Raw genomic sequence first — 11,437 nt, 5'->3', positions numbered from 1 at the left:
CACAATGCAACGCTTCAGAAATCGACGTTAGCCTCGGACCATGGACGCACAACACCGAATTACTGTGCCTAGTGTGGCCGCATGAAATCGAGTTTATAATATCAGTTTTATAAAACCGATTTTAGCTAATTCGATATTATCCCGTAATGTAGACGTGGCCCAAGAAGCGGAGAAAGACCCTGTCCTCTAAGAGGCATCAAGAGAAAGCAAGGGGTGCGGCTAGACCTGTGTTGGGCAGTCCCAGTTCCCCCTCCCGGGCTGTAGAGCTCTGACTCAGGTTGAGCAGAGCAGCCCGGTTGCGTCGACTCAGGCCTCTCCAGACATCCGCATTCCTTCGACGTTGGCAGCCCTGCAAGCGGCCAAAGACACTGAGTGCAGGTGCCCAGGGCACCACCAGCACCCGAACCCCACTTTAGGGGCAAGCCGCCGCTGGGCTCTCGACAGTTGACACCAACCCAGCGCAGATCCAAGTCAGGGATTCGCTCTCTGGCCTGCTCGCCGCTCAGTGTCCTGTCAGGACACAGCCTCCAGCCTCCGCTTTTGTCACCCAACAGGTGTGGTCAGGTGCCATCAGAGCGGAGTTCCAAGCACTGCTTCACGCTGAGTACAGAGTATTGGCGGGACAGGCGCAGACACTGTAGATGCTCCCATTCCCAACGGAGCTACGGAAGCCGCTTCCGACACGGGCGCCATTGCCGGCCACCCTCCATCTCTCTCGCATTGAGGCACTGTTCCCACAGCTCCTGGCAGAGATCGCCAGCTCCCCGTCATCACAGATCCAGGCGTCGAAGTGTCTCGAGGAGTAGCAGCTTGAGGCAGCACTGTTCGTCAACGTTGAAGTCCTTATCCCATGGCAGACGTCGCTCTCGGTACTACCGCTCCCACGGCACCTGTAGGTCATTGGTAACCCCGACCTCGACCTCCACGCAGCACCCTACGACTCAACTGGGCCAACCTGATCAGCTGATGGCGCCAGTGTTGCACCAGAGTCAGTGGCAAGGGCCCCTGTGGCAAGGCCAGTGGTGCCAGTGTACTCCCTGGGCCAGCAAGGTCCTCGGTCAGTTGCAGGGGCATCGGAGGCTCCTTCAGCCACATTATCCAGACTTCCGAGGGACAGATCAGCGGGTCATGGATCCTCGGCACTGCACGAGGAGTTCGACCACCGGATGACAAAATTGCAGCCCTCCCTCCCTCCGCACAGTAGGTGGACTTCAGGGCTCATCAGGAGCTACTAAAGCAAGTACATCCCGTCTCCAAGCAGAGGAAATGGAGGGACCCTCAGACACTCTGTTTAACGTGCTGTCATCTTCGGTACCAGGCAGAGTGGCCCTCCCACTGCACGAAGGGGTGGCTAACGTTTCCAGTGCCCTCTGGCAAACATGAGCCTTCCTCGCCTCCATATCGAAAAAGGCAGAGTGCAAATACTTCATGCTCACGAAAGGGCACGAACATCTTTATGCCCACCCAGCCCCCAACTCCCTAGTGGTAGAGTCTGTAAATCATAGGGAAAGATGGGGTCAACCAGGACCCACACCCAAAAATAAGGACTCTAAAATACTGGATGCGTTTGGCAGGAAGCTTTATTCATCTGCCAGCTTCCAGCTCTGGGTGGCCAACCACCAAGCCCTCCTCAGTCATTATGAGTTTAACTTGTGGGGGTCACTGCCGAAATTCGAGCCCTCCCTCCTGGAATGCGAAAGGAAGGATTTTAAGGTGCTGGTGGAGGAGGGCACCACTGCCTCAAAGGCTGCTCTGCAGGTGGCATCGGATGCAGCTGACACGGCTGCTCAGTCCATGGCCTCAGCCATGTTCACGTGCAGGGCATTGTGGCTACTGCTGTCTGGACTCTCCGCAGAGGCACAGTCTGTGATGCACGATCTTCCCTTTGACGGCAAGGACCTGTTTGCAGAACAAACAGATGTGAGGCTCCATGTTATGAAGGACTCCACGTACTACTCTACAGACCCTCGGGCTCTATGTCCCTTCCAAGGAAAAGCCTAAGACACAAGCCTCTGTTCCTGTGCCTCAGCTGAGATATGAGCCCGCCTACAAGCGGTCCAAGACCCAGAATAAGTGACCTCAGAGGCAGCCTTCCTCTGCCCAGCAGCGTGGGCCCTCCAGGGGCAAGCAGCAGAGCAGGATGCAGTTTTGACTAGTTGCAGGAGGCCTTCAGCAACCACTTGTGTGTGTTCCTTGCGGAATGGTCCTGAATATCATTGGACCAATGGATCCTCAACACCGTTTCCCAGGGTTACACGCTACAATTTGTCTCACCCTCGCCCTCAGACAGCAAGGGGGATCCGTTGCATTTACCCCTGCTACGGCAGGAAGTGGGTCGGCTCCTCAGCTTGGGAGCTGTGGAGAAGGTTTCATGAGAGTTCCGGGGGAAAGGGTTTTACTCTTGTTACTTTCTGATCCGGAAGGCGAAAGAGGTCTCAGGTCTATCCTGGATCTGAGACCTCATCGGTTCATTGCAAAATGCCAGTTCTGCATGGTTTCTCTGACATGTATCATAGCCACTCTGGACCCTTGCAATTGGTATGAGACCCTGGACCTCCAGGATGCATACTTCCATATCCATATATTTGAGGGGCACAGACGCTTCCTTTGTTTCATGGTGGGACAAGACCACTACCAATTTATGGTCCTTCCGTTTGGCCTGTCCACCACACCCAGAGTATTCACAAAGTGTATGGTGGTAGTGGCGGCCTACCTCAGACACCAAGGGGTACAGATATTCCCCTACCTCGACGACTGGCTGCTCAAGGGCAGCTCATGGTCCCACGTACAGAACCATGTGGACCTGCTCTTGGGTATGTGTGCCAACTTAGGCCTCCTAGTAAACGAAGCCAAGTCGACATTGGTTCTGGTGCAGTGCATAGAATTCATAGGCGCTCTCCTGGATGCCTCCAAGGCCACAGCCTCCCTTCCCCTGGACAGGTTCCAGACACTGAAGGGGCTTATAGCCTTGGTCACGGAGTTCCCCGTCACCATGGCCAGGGCATACCTGCAGCTCCTGGGCCACATGGCAGCGTTCATATACGTGGTCCACCACGCCAGGCTTCGGATGAGGCCCCTCCAACTCTGATTGGCCTCAGAGTTTTCCCAGGCCTGGGACAAACTGGACAAGGTCCTCTCAGTACTGGCGCAGGTGGTTGCCACGCTACAATGGTGGTCCTGCCCTGCCAATATGCTCCAGGGAATTCCCTTCTGGGACCTGACCATCACTAGACATACTGTCCAATGGGTCGGACCTGGGCTGGGGGCCCCACATAGGGAACTCACAGACCCAAGGGATGTGGTCGGCCTCGGAGCTGTCCCTTCACATAAACGTCAGGGAACTCAGGGCGATACGCTTAGCCTGTGTGGCGTTCAGCTCACAGCTGCACGGCCAGGTGGTCAGAGTACTCATGGACAACACCACCATGATGTTTCACCTCAACAGGCAAGGTGGGGCGAGGTCCTCAGCCCTCTGCCGGGAAGCCCTCAGCCTCTGGGAGTTCTGTATCGCCCACAACATCACCCTGAAGGCTTTCCACCTACCAGGCATCAACAGCACACAAGCTGATGGCTTGAACAGGGTTTTCTCCTCCCAACATGAGTGGTCGCTCCACTCGGAGGTCACTCACCAGCTCTTCCGAGCATGGGGCACTCCTCAAGTAGACCTGTTTGCAACCCGACAGAACCGCCGTTGCCACAGGTTCTGTTCCAGATGCCTTCTTCCTGTCACGGCTGGGTCAACTCCTCTACGCCTTTCCGCTGTTTCCTCTCATTGGCAAGGTCCTGGAGAAAGTGAAAATGGACAAGGCATGCGTCCTCCTGATTGCCCCAGCTTGGTCCCAGCAACACTGGTATGGGACCCTTCTGGGCTTGCTTGTGACCCCTCTGCGGCCGTTGCTGCTCCGCCTGGACCAACTGTCCCAGGACCAGGGTCACCTCCTCCACCCCAATCTGGCCACCCTCCATTTGACAGCATGGCTGATCAGTGGCTAGATGCGGATGAGAGAAGGTGTTCAGAAGGGGTCATACGTGGCCTTCTCGAAAGTAGAAAACCATCCACACACAGAGCCTACCTGGCGAAGTGGTCCAGGTTCTCCAGGTGGGCGGGCGAGTGGGATACTTCCCCAGTGTCTGCCCCACTCCAACTTATCCTTGAGTGCCTCCTTCATCTTAGAGCTCAAGGCCTGGTCCTTTCCTCCATCGGGTGCACCTAGTGGCTATTTTGGCGTTCCATCCACTAGTTCAGGGCTGCTCAGTTTTCTGCCATGCCATGACCAGGTGTTTCCTCAAAGGGCTAGACCGGTGCTTTCCTTATGCTAGAATCCCTGTTCCTCAGTGGGATCTAAATTTGGTGTTATCCCACCTCACGGGGCCCCCGTTCGAACCCCTGGCCAGATGCTCATGGTCTCACCTTTCATGGAAGGTAGCTTCCTCATGGCCATCACATCAGCCTGGCAGCTCTTGGAGATCAGGGCCCTGACCTGCAACCACCCTTACACAGTCTTTCACAAGGACAAGGTTCAGCTCCATCCACACCCAGCATTCCTCCCTAAGGTGGTCTCTGCTTTTCACATGGGCCAGGACATCTTCCTGCCTATCCCCTGCCCCAAACCTCATGCCTCTAATGAGGAACATCGTCTCCCTACGCTTGATGTGTGCAGAGCATTGGCTTTTTATCTGGATCGGACTGAGCCTTTCCTCAGGTCTTTGCAACTCTTTGTTGCTTCAGCTGAGTGCATGAAGGTCAACTGATCTCCACCCAGAGGCTTTCCTGGTGGATTACGTTGTACATCCACACATGCTACGACCTAGCAGGGGTTCCTGCACCACCTATCATGATGTCTCACTCAACAAGGGCTCAGGCCTCATCAGTGGCCTTTGTGGCCCATGTCCCTATCCAGGACATCTGTAGAGCCGCTACCTGGTCCTCAGTACACACATTCATGTTGCACTATGCGATCGTCTCCCACGCCAGGGATGACGTTGGTTTCAGTAGAGCTATGCTTCAGCTGGAGAATCTGTGAACTCCTACCCTCCTCCATGAGACATAGCTTGCAGTCACCTACTGTGGAATACACATAAGCAATCACTCGAAGAAGAAAAGACAGTTACCTGTTCTGTAACTGGCGTTCTTTGAGATGTGTTGCTTATGTCTATTCCACATCCCGCCCTCCTTCGTCTCTGTCGGAGTTGGTCCAGCAAGAAGGACCCGAGGGTAGGGGCAGCACGTGGCTCCCCTTATAGTGTGCTATAGAGGCACTACTCCAGTGGTCGCAGCAGCGCTCGCCCTACAGGTACTGATGAGAAAAAAACTTCTGGCACCAATGCACATGGTGAGCACGCACACCTACTGTGGAATAGACATGAGCAACACATTTTGAAGAACGCCAGTTACGGAACAAGAAACTGTCCTTTACGCAAATCCAACTATACATGCTTGGCAAAAAAAATTAAAACAACAAGATACCTGTAAATAGTGCAGGCAATTCCACCCACCATTCCATTCAGTGAGCGTATGTCCCGGAGTGAGCATGAGATGGGAGATATGAATCTGCTGTTCCCTCAGTTGATCTCCGTTCCCACATGCCTCTCATCGTGTGAGCATCTCGCCGTGCTGAGTGTGTTTCTAGTGTTTAAAGATACGTATTTTTTGTACACCATGGCCCCTAAACGCAAGCCAACTACTTCATCTGGTGTTCAACCAAAGAAACAGCGATCTATTCCAACGCTGGAGGAAAAACTGCTTGTGTTGGACTTATTGAGAGATGGTATGTCGGTCTCCAACATGGAGCATAAATATGTCCGCATCGAATCTAGCATCTGTGCCATCAAGATTCGAGAGAGGGAAATTCGTCAAGCGGTGGCATCAAGTGCTCCAATAACTACTAAGGTGACAAGCCAGATATGTTGTTAGACTTTAGTGAAGACTGAAAAGGCATTAAACTAATGGCTGGAGGACGTGAACCATAAATGTGTGCCTATTGATGGCAATATGTTGCGAGAAAAGAGGACACAGCCTTCTGATGAGAAGGAATTCAAAGCCAGCCAAGATTGGCTTAACAGTTTTAGGAACCACTTCAACCTCAAAAATGTGCAGACTACTGGTGAAGCTGCATCTGCCAATGAAGAGGCAGCAAAAGCCTACCGTGAACAATCAAAGAAAATCATAGAAGAAAAGGGCTATCTTCTGGAACAAGTTTTTAATGCTGACAATTCTGGGCTCTTCTGGGAAAAAATGCCCAGCCGCACTTACATTTCAAAATCAGAAAGACAAGCCCCTGGGCTTCAAAGCAGCTAAAGATCATGTGACTGTGTTATCTGACAATGCGGCTGGGCATTTAATAAAGTCGGGCTTGCTCTACTGGGCAGCAGATCCCCATGCCTTAAAATGCAAGAACAAAAATCTTCTGCCTGTTTTCTGGCAATCAAATAAAAAGGTTTGGGAGACGGCAGCATTATTTCTGCATTGGTTCCACAAGAGTTTCATTCCAGAGGTCAAGCGGTACCTCGAAGAGAAAGGACTTGACTTTGAATTGCTGCTGATCATGGACAATGCTCCTGGCCACCCTGCAGCACTCCAGTTTCCACACAATGACGTTGAAGTAGTCTTCTCTGCGTCCCCCACTGCCCAATACCACCTTTATCCTCCAACTTCTCGACCAAGGCGTGATTTACTGTTTCAAGACCATATACCTGAGGTTTATGTTCTCATGGATATGTAGCTCTAAGGATGCTGATCCCAATCTTAATGTGAGGGAGTGCTGGAAGTCCTTCAATATTGCCGATTGCATCACTTACATTAAACAGGCAATGGATGCAATCAAGCCTGAAACAGTCATTGCATGTTGGTGAAACCTATGGAAAGAATGTATGAATGATTTTAAGGGGTTTCCGACCATTGACAAAGAAGTGAAACACATTGTTCAGGTGGCCAGGCAAGTGGGTGGTGATGGCTTCGTCAACATCCTTGAGGAAGAAATTGAAGAATTAATTGAGAGCCATAGAGAAACAATGACTAAGGAAGAGTTAGAGGAACCGATAAAATCATCTACAAAAGATGACGACGACAGACAGGAAGAGCTAGCAAGTTGGAATCTTCATAAATTTGCTGAAGTATTCCAAGCAGCGAAACACTTGAATGATTTAACTTCTAAATATGATCCCTCTATGGAACAAAGCCTCAAAATCACACACAGTATTATAGATGATTTGAAACCATATCAAGAAATGTTTGAGCAGCTCAAGAGACAACAGCGACAGTTGCCAATTACCATGTGTTTCAAGGGAAAACAACAAGCAGCAGATGAGCCTACGCAATCAACTTCTCAAGCTGAAGCAGAGCCAACCACTTCGTCTACGACTCGCTCTTCGTCACCTCCGTCTCCTGGATCGACATCAAGCCCTGATGACCCCCTGTAATTAAAAATACAGTACTGTAAAATTATATTTTGCATATGTACTCTTATGTACTGTACATTACCATATACATTATACATTTATACATATTACTGTACAGGGTTGTATACTGTACACAAAACCATGTTCAGTATACTGTACTTTATGGGTGATTTAAGGGATTTTCAAGGGTAATTTTGACTATATGCGATTTTCGCCTTACGTGCTGACTTTAGAACCTATCCCCCACGTAAGATGCGACTCCACTGTACCTTTGTTACCAATCAAGATAGGAACAGGTGAACCTTGTCAGGATATGTCAGTATTGGTTAGTAATACTTTCCAAGGGGTCTTGGAGTTACCATATAGATGGAGATTTATAGTTTCTGCTCCCCCAACAAATATTTTTCAGATAATGAAAACACAGCATAATTTTGCAACTTGTTCTTTAAGGTGATTGATGCATCAACATGTTGAATTAATAATGCCCATGTGAGAGGGTTTCAGGCTTGGAGATGCAAGAGTGCACACATTTCTCTCTGGAGAAGAGAGCTGTGAAGTTCAGAGCAGGGTTTAAAATTGGGTTTGTGTAGTGTCTTTTTAAAAGAATGGCATTCACAAGAGTGACTTTTATGCACTATCATAGCTAAAATAATTGCAGAGGTTGTACTTAAGCTAATATTGGGCCCTTTGAGAAGGGTTAGTGGTGGAAAATGAAGATATTTAAAATACAGAAAATTACATTAAAGTTCCATATTTATGCACTTAAAATCAGAAATGAAAATGTCCTGTTTTTTATAGTAATGCTAATAATAGCCGTATTGTGGAGGATGTTTTTCTGTTCCGATAGCTAGATTGGACTAGGTAGCTGTGGATTGGATTGAACTAGGTAGCTGTGCAGATGCTGTGTGTCTGCTGCTTCCTCACAAGTGGACAGAGCATTGGAACCCATCAGCTGGTATACGTCAAGGAGCAACGGAGGCATTGTGAGCAAAGGAGTGTCACCAAGAACAATGTCTTCTGGAGCCACTCTTAGGTTGAGGCTGGTGCAGGTTAGGCACTACCCCTTTCTCAGGTTGAAAGACAGAGTCTTGCCCTCCATGTAAATGTGAATCTATTAGTGTTAAATTTATGTCAAAAATATACAGGATGTGCAGTGTGGCACAGTTTATGGGTATATTTGTTGTTGTGCCTTTTTATTGTGGAATGTGCCCAGGTATCAAGGTGATTGAGTGAATTAGAGAATTTTAATTAAATAAGACTGGGAGGGGGAAAAACAAGAGATGAACAAATGGCTTTTCTCATGGTTGGGTAACAGTCATGTCTGCTACTAATGCAGCAGGGAGGGCATGGCAGTAAGAATGCGTGCCTGTGTGTGGTGTTAAGTCTCTCGCACTATATAACACAACTTTCCTGTCACATGAAGAAATCTGAGAAGCCTTTAGTGATTCGTATTTTGTATATTATGTTTTTAATATCATGGTTTTTTATGCTGTACTGCTTTTACCTTGAAAATAGCATTATGAGGGCTATGCATTTTTAAAAAAAACTGTGCTTGCAGCTGCCTACACTCACTGGCATTCTTGGCCAACGAAATCTCAGTGCACATCAGATTTCCTCACTCAGACATGCCTGTTCACTCTGTGTAAAGCAGACAACGTAGAAATGTGTATCCACAGCCCAAACCAGCTCTTTCAGCTTACCTGTTAAAGCAGCCAGAAGAGAAGTTGCTCCACGTGCACCTGAAAGCTGAGACCCAGTGCTACACCTTCAGGCCCAGCAGCCAGTCTTGTTTTAGGCAGCCATGTGCTCTAATGTCTGGGAGGGGAAAAGCGTAGAATTAGTTTTTAAACATCTGTTTTTGGAGGGGTTTATTGTTGAGAACATGTGGGACCAATGTGTGTTTAAGAAAGAATTTGAATAAAGGGGTAGACATTTTGCATGCATGAAGAGGGAGTGAATTCCAACATAGATTCAGCAAGATAATTTGCCAGGTGCATAACTTTTAAGCATCTGAGCAAGCCCTTGAAGACACTGGGCCCATTGACATGCTCAAAGTTAACACACATGCCTAAATACCTTGCTGAATCAGGGCCATAAAGGGGGAAGAAGGCATGAGGAGGACAGTGGGCATAGTATACAGAGAGTCCACAAGAGGGACTGGTGGACCATAGGTAATGGATTGGGAGAATCCTGTGGGAGAGAATGAGAGCTGAGATGTAGGCAGAGAGGAGCCTGAAGATGAAGACAACATGAAAGAACAGTGAAGAACAGTGATATCAGTAAAGTGGTGGGATCAAAGCATAATAATCAACATCAAGTGCTGGCCAGGATGTTATTTTTGTACCAGTTTATACAAAGCTTTCTGGATTAGTTGCAGATTGAATTCTGCACTTTGCTTACAGGTACAGAAATACACTCCAGCCAGTGAAGAGCATCTCTCTCCGGAGCTCCAGGAGTGGCCGCCGTATTCCCCAAAACGTTCCACTAGGCATAGTGATGGTTTTGTCTCTTCCTCCTTGTACACTGGAGCCATGTCAGCAGGTTAGTGAGGTTGACCTGGATGGTAATGTCTGTAATGTCATAATGATAAAGTTTCCTCAATTTTAATATTCTGACAGCAAGCTAGACTTACTCATTTTGTGTTCAAAGGAGAATTCAGTTCGTAGATGTGAAGGCCAGAAGTGACCGTTATGATTGTCACGCTGTCTGGACTGGTTCACAACCCTGAGTGCCAACCTCAGGGCAGAGTATCAAAAAGCAAATTGGTGGTATGTTCTTTAATTAGATTTCACCAACCCATTGAACTCCTAAAGCACTACAACAGTCTTACCATGGAGTCACAGACAGTCCCTTGGGCATTGCTGTCTGTCTTGCTATCCCATCAAGCTCCATTTTGTTATGGTGGGTGCTATACGCCAAAGATCACAAAAGATTCAAGTTGTGCTGTTGAGAGATAACCAGAGACTTGGGAATTTATTTGGAGAGAACTCATGAATTTAGAGACTCAGAAAGGTTATTCATGCTTCACAAGGATCTCGGGAAAGGTCTTCATGCTAAGTGAAGGGGCAGCGTAGTCTCATGGATAGGGCACTGGAGTGTACATAAATAGATCTGGATTCTAATCCTGTCACTGCCTGTGGTGGGGTGACGACTCACCGGTGCGGTGCCTCCTGCTGGCTGTCTCGAGAATTAGCTCTTTCCAGCCTGGAGCACCCTCTGCTGGCTGATATCTCACCTTCCGCTGCCCCCCGTGTCCCTCCCAGACCCTAGTTCCCTTCTACTTCAGGGTTCTGGCCCCAGCAGCAACCCACTGTCTCTGGGTCTCCCCTTCCAGGGAATCCCCAACCCTCTATCCCCACCTTGCCTCAGTGGCTACTGCCAGTCATCATATAGCCCCCGCTCCCTGGGGCAGACTGCAGTCTGTAAACCACTCATCATTTGCAAAGGGGTTAGGACCTGCTGTCTTTGCCTGTCTCTGGGCTGCCCTTCTCTAGCCCCAGTACCTGTTTGTAGGCCTTTAACTAGGCCTGCGGCCTGGGGTTTTGCTGGGTTGGAGCTCCCCAGCTCCCTCTGCCCTTCCCCAGCACTGCTTCACCCTAGGTACCCTTCTCAGCTCCCATGCAGCCAGGTCCTTTTCTCTCTGAAGCTAGAGTGTGTGTGCCTTCTATAGGGCCAGCCGTGGCCTGATTGGGGCATGGCCCCACTATGGCTGCTTCCCCCAATCAGCCTAGCTTTCCCCCTGCCCCAACCCTCTCCCAGGGCTGTTTTACGCCCTTCAGGGCATGAGCAGGGTGACCGCTCTGCTACACTGCCACCAACTTGCTGTGTAGCCTTGAGCAAGTCAATTCTGTGCCTCTCTTGCCTCTCACCCTTTGATCTGACAAATGACACTCTTAAGATTCATAGACTCTAGGACTGGAAGGGACCTCGAGAGGTCATTGAGTCCAGTCCCCTGCCCTCATGGCAGGACCAAATACTGTCTAGACCATCCCTAATAGACATTTATCTAATCTACTCTTAAATATCTCCAGAGATGGAG

The 11,437-nt window shown here is 49.4% G+C and overlaps 1 protein-coding gene across 2 annotated transcripts in view; it reads left to right on the top strand.

Moving 5' to 3' along the window:
- The window catches only part of DLG5 (discs large MAGUK scaffold protein 5), a 209,991-nt gene that overhangs the window by 164,110 nt on the left and 34,444 nt on the right, over positions 1-11,437 (top strand). For both annotated transcript variants that reach the window (XM_032783051.2, XM_032783052.2), the window contains exon 17: positions 9,801-9,939. In XM_032783051.2, coding sequence (XP_032638942.1) covers positions 9,801-9,939 — 139 coding nt within the window. The remainder of the gene's footprint in view (positions 1-9,800; positions 9,940-11,437) is intronic.

The sequence above is a fragment of the Chelonoidis abingdonii genome, chromosome 15 (genome assembly GCF_003597395.2).
Source record: "Chelonoidis abingdonii isolate Lonesome George chromosome 15, CheloAbing_2.0, whole genome shotgun sequence".
In the NCBI taxonomy this organism is placed as follows: domain Eukaryota; kingdom Metazoa; phylum Chordata; order Testudines; family Testudinidae; genus Chelonoidis; species Chelonoidis abingdonii.
The sequence above is the reverse complement of the archived record's forward strand: the minus strand, read 5'-3'. Positions and strand labels throughout refer to the sequence as shown.